This window comes from Bubalus bubalis, chromosome 2, assembly GCF_019923935.1.
Source record: "Bubalus bubalis isolate 160015118507 breed Murrah chromosome 2, NDDB_SH_1, whole genome shotgun sequence".
NCBI classification, from domain to species: Eukaryota; Metazoa; Chordata; class Mammalia; order Artiodactyla; family Bovidae; genus Bubalus; species Bubalus bubalis.
The window spans coordinates 170648481-170666178 of record NC_059158.1 but is presented as its reverse complement, the minus strand read 5'-3'; the positions used below and the strand labels follow the sequence as shown (position 1 = coordinate 170666178).

The following is a 17698-nucleotide window of genomic DNA, read 5'->3' as shown; positions in this document are numbered from 1 at the left end:
TCAAAGGAAACAACTGACAAAGAATTAATTTCCAAAATGTACAAGCAGACTTGTATACAACTCGATACCAGAAAAAAAAAAAAACAAAAAACAATCAAAAAGTGGGAATAAGACCGAAACGGACATTTCTCCAAAGAAGACATGCAAATGGCTAACAAACACATGAAAATATGCTCAACATTGCTCATTATTAGAGAAATGCAAATTGAAACTACAATGAGATACCACCTTACACCAGTCAGAATGGCCAACATCAGAAAGTCTACAAACAATAAATGCTGGAGTGGGTGTGGAGAAAAGGGAACCCTCTCCCATTGCTGGTGGGAATGTAAATTGATACAGCCACTATGGAAGACGGTATGGAGATTCCTGAAAAAGCTAGGAATGAAACCATTATATGACCCAGCAATCCCATTCCTAGGCATATACCCTGAGAAAACCAAAATTGAAAAAGACACATGTATCCCAATGTTCATTGTGTCATTTTTTACAATAGCTAGAACATGGAAGCAACCTAGATGTCCATCTACAGATGAATGGAAAGAAGCTGTGGTACATATATCCAGTGGAATATTACTTGGCCATAAAAAGAAATGCATTTGAGTCAGTTCTAATGAGGTGGATGAACCCAGGGCCTATTATACAGAGTGAAGTAAATCAGAAAGAGAAATATAAATATTGTATACTGACACATACATATGGAATCTAGAAAGATTGTACTGATCAATTAATTTTCAGGGCAGCAAGGGAGAAACAGACATATGGACATGGAGTGAGGAGGAGGGAAAGGATGAGATAAAAGAGAGAGTAAAATGGAAACTTACAATACCATATATAAAATAGATAGCCAATGGGAATTTGCTGTATGACTCAGGGAACTCAAATGGGCTCTGTGACAATCTAGAAGAGTGGGATGGGGAGGGAGATGGGAGGGAGATTTGGGAGGGAGGGGACATGGGTGTACCTATGGCTGATTCTTGTTGGTATTTGACAGAAAACCACAAAATTCTGTAAAGCAAATATCCTTCAATTAAAAAAAGCTAAAATAGCAAAATAGTATTACTGTGCTTTCAAAAATCACTTTGTGAAAGTTCTTCTTTTATAAAAGCATATTACTAATTTAGAACATTCTTTTTTAAAATAATACATCCCTAAGGGAAGCTACATATAAGAGCCTTTCATGTTGTGGGTAGTTCCCTGAGACTCCTCTATGTTCCTTCCTTACTAAGGTGAGTCATGGAATAAAGACTTAAAATTTGTTATAGAGTAGTGTGCTGTAAGCAGGGAAAACTATGACCTTCAATTTATCTTCCTGGGCCAGAAGGTGGCATTGCTATTTTCACTGCTTTTCCAGCTGGGGAATCAGTAAATCCAATGAACACCTATGAGAGAAATAAATCTCAAAGTGTACTACGAATGTAAGAGTTAGAAGCATGGACTCTGGCACCAGACACAAATAAAGATGATGATTAAAGGTAGTAATAACAACAAATGCATGGAACACCGATACAGCCCCAGACAAGGCTGTGAACGCTTTACATGATGTAACTGGTTTAAAATCCATCACCCTCTGAAATAGGTGCTATTATCATGTCCATTTTACAGATGATGAAACTGAGGAACAAAGAGGGCTAGTCACTACCCCAAGATCTTGAGGTAGAAGCTGAAGCCAGGCTATGGGCCCCCGAACTCCTGCTGTGACACCGTGTACAGCAGCGCTCAATCCTGATTCTCAGCTGGGGTGAACTTGTACAAATAACCGAGTTCTCTAAGCTGATTCTTTTTCGTCTGAAACACAAGGATAATATATACACATTTTCAGGTTTGGGGGAAGATTAAATAAATGACTGGCTGTATCAATATGTGGGATGAAAGTGAAAGTGAAGTTGCTCAGTCATGTCTGACTCTTTGTGACCCCATGAACTGCAGCCTACCAGGTTCCTCTGTCCATGGGATTCTTCAGGTAAGAATACTGGAGTGGGTTGCCATTTCCTTCTCCAGGGGATCTTCCCAACCCAGGGATCGAACGCAGGTCTCCCTCATTGCAGGCAGACGCTTTACCCTCTGAGCCACCAGGATACCATGATGAAAAAAATAAAATCGTTATGATTAATGTTTTCAATTAACAGTATATTTTTTGTACCAGTACTTTTTATTCAGGGAACAAACATGTACTGAGTACCTTGTTGTTTAGTTGCTAAGGTGTGTCTGACTCTTTTGCAACCCCATAGACTGTAGCCTGCCAGGCTCCTCTGTCCATGGGATTTACCAGGCAAGAATACTGGAGTGGGTAGTTATTCCCTTCTCCAGAGGATCTTCCTGACCCAGGGACTGAACCTGGGTCTCCGGAATTGCAGGCAGATTCTTTTTTTTTTAATTAATTTATTAACTTTAATTGGAGGCTAATTACTTTACAATATTGTGATGGTTTTTGCCATACATCGACATGAATCAACCATGGGTGTACATGTGTCCCACAATCCTGAACCCCCCTCCCACCTTCCTCTTCACTCCATCCCTCTGGGTTGTCTTAGCGCACCAGCTTTGAGTGCCCTGCTTCATCATCGAACTTGCACTGGTCATCTATTTTACATATGGTAATATACATGTTTCAGTGCTATTCTCTCATACTGTCCCACCCTTGCCTTCTCCTCCATAGTCCAAAAGTCTGTTCTCTACATCTGTGTCTCTTTTGTTGTCTTGCATATAGGTTGTCGTTACCCTCTTTATAAATTCCATATATATGCGTTAACATACTGTATTGGTGTTTCTCTTTCTGGCTTTCTTCACTCTGTATAATAGGCTCCAGTTTCATCCAACTCATTAAAACTGACTCAGATGTGTTCTTTTTTTATAGCTGAGCAATATTTCATTGTGTATTTGTACCACGACTTCCTTATCCATTCATCTGCCGGTGGACATCTAGGTTGTTTCCATGTCCTAGCTATTGTCAACAGTGCTACTGAGCCACCAGGGAAGCCCAATGAATACCTAGTGACTGTTAAATGCACTCCCATCCTTGTTCCATTTCATAGCCTCATGACAATCTGCCTGTAATATCCCTATATTACAAATGAGAAAGCTGAGCAATAAAATTTAAATAATAAGAATGTTAAGAATTAAGAATATCATTAAGAATGTTATGGGTTAATTGAAGTTATGGGAGGACTCCCCCTCCCCCCCTCCCCCCCCACCCCCGGCCCCGAGGAATGCCCATCACCTGCTTCTTCCACCACTCTGGTTGTAGCACTGGTCTCTGCCAGACATGACATCGAAGCACCAAGATCACTGCCTGATCAAAAAAAGCAGAACAGAAAATGGTGAAGCCAGATGCAGGGGCAAAACAATCAGGCCCAGAGTCTTTGGGGACTGGCAGCAAGTGCATTTAAGGAGCCCAGAAGCAGCGACCTTCCCAGCAACTCAGAGCACTGACCCTTGGAGAAACTGCAGATGCAAAGACTGACAAATTTCTGATACAAAGAAGCAGCCGCTCTGCCCCCCACACAGCCTAGAAGGGGACACAAGCAGCAAAGCATCACAGAACAGAGTCAACAACAGACCATCATAAGATGAGGATTCTCCACCAGACCAAGTCAGGCCTCTAGAAGTTCCTAGGAGGGGAAATTAAAAATTTATTTCAGAAATTGAAGTAGGGACTGTGCCACCCTCCCCTAATTCCCTTCTTTTCTTTCTTTCTTTTTTTTTTTTTTATAAATAAGAAGCTTGAGACCCCCAGTAGACAACAATACAGAGACCATCTGAGCCTGATGGATCTCATCCAACTCTTACAGCCTGACCCCAAATCCTCAAGTGGAAGGTAGGTCAGGGGCACTCCTGGCTGAGAGGGCTTTGGCCAGGCCATCTCACTGCATGATCTCCACCAGCCATTCAGTACCTAGCAATGGCTTATCTTGACTTCCACAGCCATGGTGAACTGGCCTTGGTCCCTAGAGTTGCCCTGACTGGTGACCTTACCTTACTTCCTACAAAGTCCCTACCCCCTCTTCATCCACTCCCTCCCTGTACAGGTCTGTTTAATCTGTCTTGTTAGCCTCTCCCTGAGGATTCAACGTCTGATTCTCCTCCACTTTCTCCAGAATGGCAACCCTCTCCAGTATTCTTGCTTAGGAAATCCCATGGATAGAGGAGCCTGGTGGGCTACAGTCCATGGAGTCAAAAAGAGTCGGACATGACAGAGTGACTTTCACTTCACTTCCCTCTTTGTATATTTCCCTCCTTTTGTTTCTGGGTTTTGTCTGTCCCATTAGGCTACCAGGGAGTATCCAGGGTTGAAAACACAGGCTCTGGGTTCAGAATGCCTGGTTCCATCCTTGCTCATTTGATCCCAGGCCAACTACATACAAGGTCTTTCTAGATTTCAGCTTCCTTATCTGCAAAATAGGCCCATAAGTGATAATACCATCCAATGGCAATAAACCCACAACTGCCAGAAGAAACTTTCAATCAAGTGAGCTGTTATTAACTTGCTTGTTTTTGTTGTGTCCTTGGACTGCAAGGAGATCCAACCCGTCCATTCTGAAGGAGATCAGCCCTGGGATTTCTTTGGAAGGAATGATGCTAAAGCTGAAACTCCAGTACTTTGGCCACCTCATGCGAAGAGTTGACTCATTGGAAAAGACTCTGATGCTGGGAGGGATTGGGGGCAAGAGGAGAAGGGGACGACAAAGGATGAGATGGCTGGATGGCATCACTGATTCGATGGATGTGAGTCTCAGTGAATTCCGGGAGTTGGTGATGGACAGGGAGGCCTGGCGTGCTGCGATGCATGGGGTTGCAGAGTCGGACATGACTCAGCAACTGAACTGAACTGAACTGAACTGACCCCTTTCTCCTTTCATTTCTTCTTTTTCCTCTCCTCTCTCTCTCAAATACCCACATCTTCTCCTCCGCATCTCTACCATTCCTCACCACTGAATCCATATGACCACCGTTCTCCTTGAATATTCCTGCTCTTGAACAACCTCCCCCACATTTAAATCAGTCCTTTCTTCTGCCATCATCAACGGCCTCCTCTTTGACATTGACCTTGACCTTGGGCCCATAGTGATTACATCACAACTTCACATTGATCTTCTCCTATAGGATTCTTTCCAAATCACAGTGACTTCCAGGCAGCCATTCTCTTTAATCTGGTTACTGACACCTTGGGTTCCTCTTCCTTTGTCTTGGTATTTGGGGCAAAAACCTCTTGTCATAGCCACTCCTCCAGGACTTAGCCTCTGGTTAGATGTTCATACAAATATCCCTGCCTGACTTCTCCGTGGTCCTTCATTGTTTCTTCCCTGATTCTCAATCTTTGCTCAGGACTCGGGCCTCCACCTCCCCTTCTCTTTTTCCTCTTAGCAAGGGAGAATTGGTTTGTTCTTGGTCTCAATCACCTTGCTCAAGGCTCAGTTGGATGGCAGGCCTCTCCTCCCTCTCTTCTCCATCAGTTTCTTCATAACCAAGTTTTTCTTGGATTGCTGAAGAGAGGAAGAGAAAACACAATTAAAGATCTCCACCAGAGACCAGGAACATCATCTTAGAATTGCACATTTAGGTATTTCCAGCTCTCGGGTCACTCAGAGCTCAGTGGATCCCAACCTTCATGGTAAAGTTCCCTCATCTTCCTTGGACAGAAAAGAGAAACTCCAGCAAGGGAGTAGTTATGTTCCCTGCATAGAAATGAGCCACTCAAATATAAGGACAAAGGAGTCCTGGGAACATCCTGAGGCTGTCAGTCATGTACAATAAATGTCACACCATGTGGACAACACATGTCAAAATAAATAAGGGAAGTGAAATGTGTTAACTGCATTGTTCAAAATGTAAGAAAGAAACAAATTTCTTCTGAAGCATGACTAGGATCCTACAGAGGGGTGTGTGTGTGTGTGTGTGTGTGTGTGTGTGTGTGTAAAAGAGAAAGCCCAAAGGCTTTAAAGAAGGCTCTAGATAAGAGGAGGTTTGGGCTTAATTGTGTTGGGGAGGATGCTCAGTTTCCAAAGAGACAAACCAGAGGGTGTGGGGGGCGTGGTGGGGTTGCTAGTCGGAGCTCCCAGAGTGGTCCAGATCCCACAAAAAAGGAAACTCTGAAGCTGCACACAGGGATTGCCTATTGCGGTACTGCAGGGCATGCCCACGACTCCTGGACCATGGACCCAAGAGGCTGCCAACAAGAGGAGGCCAGGACACCAGCCCAGAGACCCTGCATGTAAGTAACTTAGCAGATGTAGGAGGAAGGAAATAAACCAAGGAGCCTAGTGGGTAGATCACTGCCAGGAGTCTAGGAAGGAGACATGGTGGGAGGCTGCCTCAGAGCTGATGGCAGGAGCGCCTCCTGGGAAAATGCCCACTAAGGGGTGAGATGAACAGGACTGTGGGAACCACGGGTACTACTTTGTCTTCCCCGGAGCATGGGTCAAGTTCCAGCAAAGTCACATGGCAGGTATGAGGAGGACAGTGGCCCAAAGCCCAGAAAAGGTGAAGGAGGCCTAAGGGAGGAAGGACTTCAGCACACGAGACAGGGATGAGGGGGGAGCCTAGAAACAGGAGAGATATCATGCCCTGGACCACAGTCCCCATCCTCTGGAGTTTAGTCACTGACCCAAGCTCTTGTGGACAGCAGTGACCTCTGCCAGGGGCAGGGGGTTGGCAGCAAGTGTAGATGTGAGTCACCAGCATTTAAAAAGGATAAATTATACCTTCTCAGAAAAAAGTCAACATTTAGTTACATGTGGCACCAAAAACAAGCCCTGGAAGAGAATAGCCTTTGTGATTATTTGAGGAGGAAATATGATTAAAACCATTTTTCCTTTAAGGGAAAATTTGATATAAGTTAACTTTTGTGCTAATTACTCTAGAAATCTGATGAAAGTGGCCTTTCTTCTGTGTTACCAGGTCAACCCTGGGTTTGAGGGGTTAAAATGACCTGGACTGGGAGGGTCTACCTACAGACTGTTCTTGGGTCTTCTTTGAATCACCACATTCTTGGGTTGTGGTGATTCTTATAATCTGGCTTGTCCCTCTAGGGGACCCTGAAAGCTATGATTCTGGAGTTGCTGAGATACTGACCCTGTTGATCTGTTGTTTCTAAGCCAGGGTGGATCCTATACCCACAGCTAAGCTTGAGAAGGGTAGTAACCAACTCAGTGGACTGCTATGTAGACCACTGCTGGCCTGTCATTTGTCATCTAAATCAGATGCCACTGTGGCTCTGGTCCTCCTGTGAGTCTAAGTGTCTAGTTAAGCAGATCTCCAGGTTGGTGTTGTACCATAGCCTTTATAACACGAGCTTTGAGAAGAACTTGGTGGCTCAGATGGTGAAGAATCTGCCGGAAATGTAGAAGACCTAGGTTCGATTTGAGAAGACTCAAGTGTGCTTTGTTAACTGTTATATCCCCACTGCTCAACACCAGTTATGGCACGTGATGGGAGCTCAATATATACTTGTTGAACAGAATTGACCTTGAACATCAAAAGGTAGAAAATAAGCTAATTACCGTTTTCAAAGCTTTTACGAACATGATTTAAATCAGGATATTCTTGCATGTTGACGTCGCTGAACAATGCTTCCAGAAGTGACTGGTTAAATGTCTTTTCCAGCTCACTGAGAACATTGTACACTACTTTTGGTACAGGGACCAGGTTTCTACAAGAATCTTGACAGTCCTTAAAAACAATGAATGAAGAAAAGTATAAATACAGACTTCCAGGTTACAAGAGAGCCCTAGAAAGAGATGTCAAGTTAATGTATTCCAATTTCCATACATAGGTGTCTTTTCACGTAGAGGTTTAGCATTTCTGTATATTTGTATGACTACTAAGTGAAACAATAAATCCTCTCTTCTTAAAACTATCCATTTGTGAATCTGATCTCCTCACCCTAACTTACATTAGATGTAAGAAGGCACAATTCTGAAGATTAAAAGTGGGTTCAAAGTTAATGAATATGTAGCTAAGAGCCTGGTCAACTCTTTGAGGAATAGACTTGGCAGGTGACGAGCCACTATTCTGTTGACTGGACAACTCCTGCCCCTTCACCAATCCTGACTTGGCCTGGAAGAGCTCAAGGAAGCCAGGGGACAGTGCTCCATTTTGTGAACTTGGCCACAGGGAAAGCATGTTCGGAGGACAAGCTGAAGATCTGCACCCCTGTATCTCCAACAATGCCTATCACTAAAATTAACTCAAAGTCCAAGACTCCAGAAAGAGCACAATTGCTGCTGCTAAGTCGCTTCAGTTGTGTCTGACTCTGTGCGACCCCATAGACGGCAGCCCACCAGGCTCCCCCGTCCCTGGGATTCTCCAGGCAAGAACACTGGAGTGGGTTGCCATTTCCTTCTCCAATGCATGAAAGTGAAAAGTGAAAGTGAAGCCACTCAGTCGTGTCCGACCCTCAGCAACCCCATGGACTGCAGCCTACCAGGCTCCTCCGTCCATGGGATTTTCCAGGCAAGAGTACTGGAGTGGGGTGCCATTGCCTTCTCCGAAAGAGCACAAATAAATACATAAATAAGGAAATAAATACATAAATAAGGAAATAAATAAATGGAAAAAGAAAAACCCCTGTTGGAGAAAGAAAACTGTCGGAGAAAGAATAACAAGCATCTACTCCCAAATTTGTCCTAACAAGACATCAGTTCCCTGTGGGTTTTAATGTTCTCAGATCTAAATTGGTTGCTTTAGTCACTAAGTCATGTCTGACTCTTGTGACTCCATGGACTGTAACCCACCAGGCTCCTCTGTCCATGGGATTCTCCAGGCAAGAATACTGGATTGGGTAGCCATTTCCTTCTCCAGGGGATCTTCCCAACCCAGAGATCAAACCCAGGTCTCCTGCATTGCAGGCAGATTCTTTACCCACTGAGCTACGAGGGAAGCCCAACTGTTTAAATTGATGTTCTTCAAAAAGAAATGCTGCGTCAATTATTATTTCACTAAATCATCTCATTTAAATTATTCATGAATTTATTACACTTACTTTTAATTCTTAGTTTATGCTGTACTGTGTGTATTAAACATCTGTGGAGCACAACTATTTTAGATCCAGCCTGCCTGACTCCAGTGGCCACCAAGAGCACCGTCTCTTCAGTCAGAGGAAGGACTGTCTCCAGTGATGCCTGTTTCCACTCTCTTTCTCCCTTTCTACCTCACAACAATACTTGAACATCCGTAACAATAGTTAAGAAGTCTTCTATTCATAGGACACTCCTCAGTTAGCTAGCTGTGCTCAGGATATAAAAACATAGCTTAGTTTGGGGCTGGTTTACCAGATGGTGACATAAGAAACCTCACTTACTTCATACATTTTATTGGTGATGAGTTCGCGATCACGAAGGCCCTCAAAGAAAGGAAATGTCTTTTTAATTGCAGTTGAAATCTCCACTTTATGTCTTTTGAAGTGCCTGAATACAGTCTCAAAGACAAGCCTGTCTTCTGTGTTCTGGTTTTCTGTGGACATCCTAAGGAAGAAGAATATCATGTGAAAATGGTCATCAAGATTCCGAGATGCTTGTGAAGGCTGTAACATTTTATATATAAAGAATAGATTGTGAAGAACCAACATATATAGAATAAGTGGTTTCAGTAAAGAAATAAAAGCAATGGAAACAACAAAAAATGATATAGTTGAAGAAAAGTGTGGAAGTTAAGAAAGACTGAAGTACAGGACTAAAGAAGTCCATTCCAGTCTGTCCCAATCAAAACCATTATAAAGATATCTGCCTTTGTCCAGTATATTTGGGTACTTTTCAGTACTCAAAATGCATTGGGGAATAACCACTTTATTGAATCAACATCCTGTAAAAAAATGTTCCTGGTTAAATACTGCCAATTAAAGAGAATCATTTATCTTCTTTTTATTATTGCCACCACTTCCCACTAAAAATGCTAATAAAGGGATTGGATTCACAATGACAAGGAGAATGGCAGGGGCAATGAGCAGATAAGAGAGTTCTACCAAAATTTATGAGACAAAAAGTGGTCAGAGGATCGCTAACCACTATTGTAGGTGGAAAATACTCCCAGAGGTCAGGAAAGCAACCAGTGAGTCCTGCAGAACCCTGGAGACCCAGTGGAGATCACAGGGGAGACATGTTGTGGAAAACTGATGTGTTATTTGAAAAATGAAGAACACAACATCATACCTTCCACCCTCAGTTTGCATCCTGACCACTTATACCCAGACAGAGTATACCCAGCTCAGAGGGAAACAGTGCTATCCTTTTTGTAACCATATGTTAATTTTACTTGTTACTGAACTTCACACGGTCTTCCCAGGTGGCAGTAGTGGTAAAGAACCTGTCCACCAGTGCAGGAGATGCAAGAGATGTGGGGTTCAATCCCTGGGTTGGGAAGATCCCCTGGAGAAGGGCATGGCAACCCACTCCAATATTCTTGCCTGGAAAATTCCACTGACAGAGGGGCCTGGTGGGCTATCATCCATAGGGTTGTGAAGAGTCAGACATGACTGAGCATGCAGGCATGATTGGACTTCATATTCCCTGGTGGCTCAGATGGTAAAGAATGTGCCTGCAATGCAGGAGACCTGGGTTGGGAAGATCCCCTGGAGAACGGAATGGCTGCCCACTTCAGTATTCTTGGCTAGGAAATTCCATGACAGAGGAACCTGGAGGGCCATAGTCCGTGGGTTTGCAGGGTTGGACATGACTGAATGACTAGCACTTTAACACTGTATACATGAAAAAACTACATCACGTGTGCTTTGTGCCTGACTTCTTTTGCTCATCATCCATCTTAGATGAACAGAAATTTGGTTCTGTTATTGTTGAAGATATTCCATTGTGTGGACCTACCACAATCTACTTATTCATTTTCCTGTTAATGGACATTTGGGTGTATTCTAGTTCAGGACTAGTTTGAATAAAGCTGTGGTTCTTGTACAAGTTTTTTGGTGACAAGATGTTTTAATTTCCCTTCAGCAAATAACTAGGAGTGGAATTGTTGGATCATTGTGTAGGAGTATGTTTAATAGTTTTAGAATCTGTCAAACTATTCCAAAGTCTGTTAGAAATAAGCTTTCTAGTTTTAGCCATTTTTAGTCTATAATATATAATATGGTATTTCATACAGTTTTAACCTGTATTTTTTTAATGACTGATAATATTGAGCTCATTGGCTATTCATAATCTTTTTTGAAGTGCCTTTTCTAGCCTTTGGCCCATTTATATTACTGGGTTGTCTTTTATTATTGATGTGTAGGAGTTTGTATATATTATAAAAGAAATGTTTTGTTTAATATACGTACTGTGAGTGAAAAAGCTGGCTTAAAACTCAACATTCAAAAACTAAGATCATGGCATCCAGTCCCATCAGTTCATGGCAAATAGACAGGGAAACAGTGGAAACAGTGACAGACTTTATTTTCTTGGGCTCCAAAATCACTGCAGACAATGACAGCAGCCACAAAATTAAAAGAAGTTTGCTCCTTGGAAAAAAATCTATGACAAACCTAGACAGTGTATTAAAAAAGCAGAGATATCACTTTACCAACAAAGGTCTGTATAGTCAAAACTACGGTTTTTCCAGTAGTCATGTATGGAGGTGAGAGTTGGACCGTAAAGAAGGCTGAGCATCAAAGAACTGATGCTTTGAACTGTAGTGCTGGAGAAGACTCTTGAGAGTCCCTTGGACTGCAAGGAAATCAAATCAGTCAATCTTAAAGGAAATCAACTCTGAATATTCATTGGAAGGACTGATGCTGAAGCTGAAGCTCCAAGAGTTAGGCCACCTGATTTGAAGAGCCAACTGATTGGAAAAGACCCTGATGCTGGGAAAGATTGAGGGCAGGAGGAGAAGGGGACAACAGAGGATGAGATGGTTGGATAGCATCATTGACTCAACGGACATGAGTTTGAGCAAATTCCAGGAGATAGTGAAGGACAGGGAATCCTGGCATGCTACAGTCCATGGGGTCACAAAGAGTCAGACACGACTGAGCAACTGAACAGCAACAGAAATGTATTGTGAACATTTTCACCCATTTTGTGGTTTGCCTTTATTTTCTTAACCATGTATTTTGATGAGGAGAAATTTTTAATTTTGACAAAGCCAAAGCTATCATTTTCTTTCTTCTGTGGCTAACAACTTTAGCGTACTATCTGAGAAATCTTTGCCTCCCCCAAGCTAATTAAAATATTCAAAAATTAATTTAAAGTGTAAACCTGGTTCTACTTCTAGATTTTCTACTCTGTGCCATTTGTTTGTTTGCCTACCCTTGTGCCAACAGTATATTGATCTGAATCTACAGTGTATAGAAAGACTTGACGTCAATTAGGAAAATATTACCTTGGATTTTCTACGTCTTCTGGTTTTCCACATATCTTTTAAAATTGATTTGTCAATTTTTAGAAGAAAAGCCTTTTTGAGTTTTATAGGGTTTGCATCGAACTTTTAGATTCATTTGGTGAAAAGTGACACTTAACAACACTGAGTTCAACCCATTTATTTAATTTTCCTTAATCTTGCCACAAGTGTTTACAGCTTTCAGTATCAGGTGGTGCAGTGGTAAAGGATCTGCTTGTCAAAGCAGAAGATGCAAGAGATGTGGGCTCGATCCCTGGGTCAGGAAGATCTCCTGGAGTAAGAAATGTCAATCCACTCCAGTATTCTTGCCTGGGAAATTCCATGGACAGAGGACCCTGGCGGGCTACAGTCCATAGGGTCGCAAAGAGTCAAACATGACTGAACACACACACACACACACACACAGGAGTCATACACGTCTTTCCTTAAACTTATTCTTAGCTATTTTATTCTTTGTGGGGCTACTTTAAGTGATTCTGCTTTTTAAATTATTTCTAACAATGGTATGAACATAGAATTGATTTTTAAGAAATAATAACCATGTATTCATGACCTTTCTAAATTCATGTATTCTAGTAATGTATTTGTAGACTACTTTTGGATTTTATAGAAAAAATAACCATGGCATCAGAAAATAAAACTCTTCTGCTTCTCCCTTTCCAAAAATTGTTTCTTTTTTCTTTCTTCCTTACGTTGTTTCTAGCCTTAGAGAAAATGCATTTAATGTATGCATCAAGTATGATGTCATACACACACAGATATACACACGTGACAGGGGAAGTTTCTGTTTGTTACTAGTTTACTGAGAGTTTTATCATGGTCAGATGTTGATTATTATGAAATGCATCTATTGAGGTGTTCATATGGTTTTGTTAGGGGAAGCACACTGATTGAAACCTTCCTCCCTGGCCAGGCACCATAGTAACCATTTACATACGTTTTTTTACGACAGGAGGTCCTGGTAAGGAACACGGAACTAATAAGCCTCCACCAACCAGAAGAGTTTGGGAAACGTCAAAAGGAGACACCACAGGTCCAAACCACCTCCCAGAATCCTCTCTAGCATCCATCTTGGCTGAACAAGGCGTGCACCACCAGGAAGGACTCTGAGTCAGAATGATTGGCTAAAGACAACCCGGAAACTAATCCTATCACCATAAAATCCGAGACTGCGAGCCAGAGCCGTTCTCCTGGGTTCCCTTACCCTACTGCTCTCCACCTGGGTGCCCTTTCCCAATAAAATCTCTTGCGTTGTCAGCACATGTGTCTCTTTGGACAATTCATTTCTGAATGTTAGAAAAGAGCCCAGTTTCGGGCCCTGGAAGGGGTCCCCCTTCCTCCAACAGTTTTCCTTCTTTATTTTTTAATTTGGTGAGTCAGATGCATTGATTTCCAGAGCCTCCTGTTAAGTAGAAACAGATAACCACAGTTCAGCAGACTTTTGAGGAAATTCTCCAACTGCAGGAAGAAAGAATAACACTAAAAAGAGAAAAAGGTTACCCAGGACAAACAGAGATATTGTAGGAGAAACTTTCAAAACCTCTAAAATTTTTATAGAGATTTGAGAACACACATTGTACCCCTGTTTACAAAGAAAAAGGAAATAACAGAGAAAGAGATAGTGGTATTAGATGTTTTTAAAAAATTGATTTTTAGAAATTTACTAAGATTTACTAAAATGATTGTAAAATAAAGTTGGGGGAATTCCCCAGAAAATTAAATAGATTGTTGTTCTTGTTTAGTTGCTAAGTCATGTCTGACCCTTTTGTGACCCCATGTATTGCAGCCCACCAGGCTCCTCTCTCCAAGGGATTTCCCAAGCAAGAATACTGGAGTTGGTTGCCATTTCCTTTTCCAGGGGATCTTCCTGACCAAACTACATCATAGGCAGATTCTTTACCACTGAGCCAGCAGGGAAGTCCAAAATAAAGAGATTAAAAGAACACAAAAGAGCAAATTTGAGAGACAATACCGGAGTCTAGGGCTCCCAGTGTAACTCAGCTTTTAAAGAATCCACCTACAACACAGGAGACCCTAGGTTTGATTCCTGGGTCAGGAAGATCCACTGGAGAAAGGATAGTCTACCTATTCCAGTGTTCTTGCCTGGAATATCCCCATGGACAGAGGAGGGTGGAGAGCTATAGTCCATGGAGTTACAAAAAGGCACAGCACAGCATATAGGAGTCCAAGATTACTTTAGAGGCCTAGCAGCAACGGTATTAGAGTCAAGAAAGATACTCAAGAAAATGCAGAGGAGGACCATACCAGGAGAATTATTTAAGGAGATATGATCTCTATAGAGTAGAATAACATGGATTTCTTTAAAGGACTTAGAAAAATGAATTTTAAAAGAACCAAACCAGAAGCTACCAAGAAGCCCACACGCCACAGAGAAGACCCAACACAGTCGAAAATAAATAAATAAATAAAATTTTAAGAAAGAGAACCAAACCAAGGCACATAATGATGAAATGCCAACACCTAAAAAAAAGAGAAGAACTTAAAATATTCCAGAAGGAATTAAGAAATTGGTCACTTATTGAGGATGATGGCAAGAATAACTTGAGACATCTCATCAGTAACAAATCTAGGCCTTCAAAATGCAGAGTGAATCAGGACAACTCCAGCCATGCAGGGCTGAGAAATTTCACTCTACAAACATCCATTTTGAGTGTTGTTCCTAAAAGTTTCTTTATTTCCTTTATGCTTATATCAATATATAGATTTAAGGTTTAAAAAACATCAGGCTCTCTCAGGTCTTTGCAACACTAAATTCAGTGATTATCAATAGCAATGTGAAATACTATAGATAAAAAAATAAAACTTTTTGGCCAGTCGGGGGGGGAGGGGTGGGGAAACACAATTTACACATGCTCTAAAATTTTTATGCAATCATTATTTTCCTTTCCATTCACACCACTGTGCCACCGGGGAAGCCAATACAGATAAGTGCCATGAATGACAAAATGTCATAAGCGAAGGGAGAAGGGAATTGCATATACTCTGCTATAAGGTACGTGTGCTACAGAGGAAGTGCTATAAAATGTGTATTATAATCTCTAGACAACCATCAAAAACATTTTAAAAGAAGTATAATTAATATGCTAATAGAATACTAAGATGGAATCATATAAAATATTAATTAAAATTAGAGAAAGCAGAAAAAAGAGCAGGGAAAAAAGAGACACAGAACAAACAAATACAATAAATAAAGAAGAGTTAAAACATGGTAATGTAATCCAGTATATCAATAATTACTTTCAGTGTGAGTGGCCTAAATATTCCAATTAAAAGCAGAGATTGTCTGTAAAGCACAGGACGCTCAGCTCGGTGCTCTGTGATGACCTACATGGGTGGGAAGGGGAAGGTGGTGGGAAGAAGGTCCAGAGGGAGGGGACATATGTATTCATATGGCTGATTAACTTCTTTGTATCACAGAAACGAATACATCATTGTAAAGCAGTTATATTTCAATAAAAAAAGAGATTGTCAAAATGACTGAGAAAATGAGACCTTATCTTCTATTGTCAATAAGAAACAACCCATAAATATAAGGACACATGCTAAGAATGGAGAGGGACCTCCCTGGTGGTCCAGTGGTTAAGCCTTCACTTCCAAGTAGAGAGTGGGGGTTAAATTCCTGGTCAGAGAGCTAAAATCCCATATGTCTCATGGCCAAAAAATTGAAACACAAAACAGAAACAGTGTTGCAACAAATTCAATAAAGACTTTAAAAACAGTTCACATTAAAAAAAAATCTTAAAAAAAGAATGGAGAAGGAGATACCATGTCAACACTAATCAAAAGAAAGAGTAGCTATATTATTTCCAGGGGAAAAAAGACTTAGGAAAAAAAAAAAGGACTTCGGGACAAGAAAAAATACTAATTAAGAGAAAGGGAGCATTACATATGACAAAGGGATCAGTTTTCCAAGAAGACATAACAACCCTTAATATGTTATTTACACATGGTAAACACACAGCATCAAATTGCGTAGGGTAAAAATTGATAGAACAGTGACAGAAATAGACAAATCCACTATTTCAGTTCGCTACACAACCAGGCCCCCCCGCCCTTTTCTTAAAGTAATTTATAGATCAAGCAGGTAGAGAAGCCGTCAGAATATAGCTGACCTGAACATCCATTACCAATCAACTTGATCTATTTGATACTTTTAGAATACTCCATGCAACCATAGCAGAATATACATACTCCTCTGGCTGATTCATGTTGAGGTTTGGCAGAAAACAGCAAAAATCAGTAAAGCAATGATCCTTCAATTAAAAAATAAATAAATTTAAAGAAAGATCACATGGAATAATCACCCTTATCAAGAGAAAATCCACTCTGGGCTATAAAACACATCTTAAATGTAAAAGAATAGAAATCATAAAAGTACATTCTTAGACAAAAAGAAATTAAACTACAAATAAATAACAGAAAGAAATGGAAAATTCCTCCCAATACTTGGAGAGTTAAAAATACATTCAGGTAATACATAAGTCAAAGTAGAATTCTTAAGAGACATTTTAAAATATTTTGAACTGAATGAAAATAAACCTACAACTTATCAATATTTGTGGGATGCTGAAAAAGCAGTGACTACAAAGAAACATATTCCATTGAATATACATTATTATGTTTATATTAGAAAAGAAGACAGTTGTAAAATCAACAATATGTTTCTCCAACTGAAATGTGGGGGAAGAAAGCTTAGGCCTAAAACAGTAGAAGAAATGAAATAAAGGAGCAAGAATCAATGAAATTGGAAATAGGAAACAAAAGAGAAAATTCCACAAAACCTAAAGCTTGTTCTTGGAAAAGATCAATAAAATTGATAAACTTCTACCCAGGCTAACTAAGGAAAAGAAGAGAAAGAAATCACAAATTACCAATATCAGAAATGACAGTAGGATTTTCACAACTGATTTATGAATATTAAGAGGATAACAAAGGATTAGTATGAACAAATCTATTCCCACTAATTTGATAAATAAAATTGACCAAACCCTAGAAAGACACAAACTACCAAAACTCACACAAGGAGAAATGGGTAATTGAAATAGGCCTATATTCATTACAGAATTGAATTAGTAATCAAGAACTTTGAATAAACTAAGTACCAGGCCCAGAGAATTTCACTGGTTAATCCTACCAAACATTTAAGGAAGAAATGATACCAATTTTCCACATTCTTGTGCAGAAAATAGAAGCAGAAGGAACACTTAATTTCTTCTATGAGCTCAGAGCTACTGCAATACCCAAAGCAGATAAAGACAAGCTACAAGTCAATATCTCTCATGAACATAGATGTAAAAATTTTCAAGAAAGTATTAGTAAATTACAGCATGACCAGGTGTAACTTATTCCAGAT

The 17698-nt window shown here is 40.7% G+C and overlaps 1 protein-coding gene across 17 annotated transcripts in view; it reads right to left on the bottom strand.

Moving 5' to 3' along the window:
* LOC102398746 (nuclear body protein SP140-like protein) overlaps nt 1–17698 on the bottom strand; it is a 98148-nt gene that overhangs the window by 55614 nt on the left and 24836 nt on the right. For 13 of the 17 annotated variants that reach the window (XM_044937943.2, XM_006047059.4, XM_044937942.2 and 10 more), the window contains exons 2-5: nt 7500–7668; nt 5400–5483; nt 3561–3611; nt 3221–3292 (exon numbers count right to left, since the gene is read on the bottom strand). In XM_044937943.2, coding sequence (XP_044793878.1) covers nt 3221–3292; nt 3561–3611; nt 5400–5483; nt 7500–7668 — 376 coding nt within the window. Of the gene's footprint in view, nt 1–3220; nt 3293–3560; nt 3612–5399; nt 5484–7499; nt 7669–9298; nt 9462–17698 lie in introns of those variants that run through there. The other 4 variants (XM_025278434.3, XM_025278433.3, XM_006047061.3 and 1 more) reach the window with 3 other exon arrangements.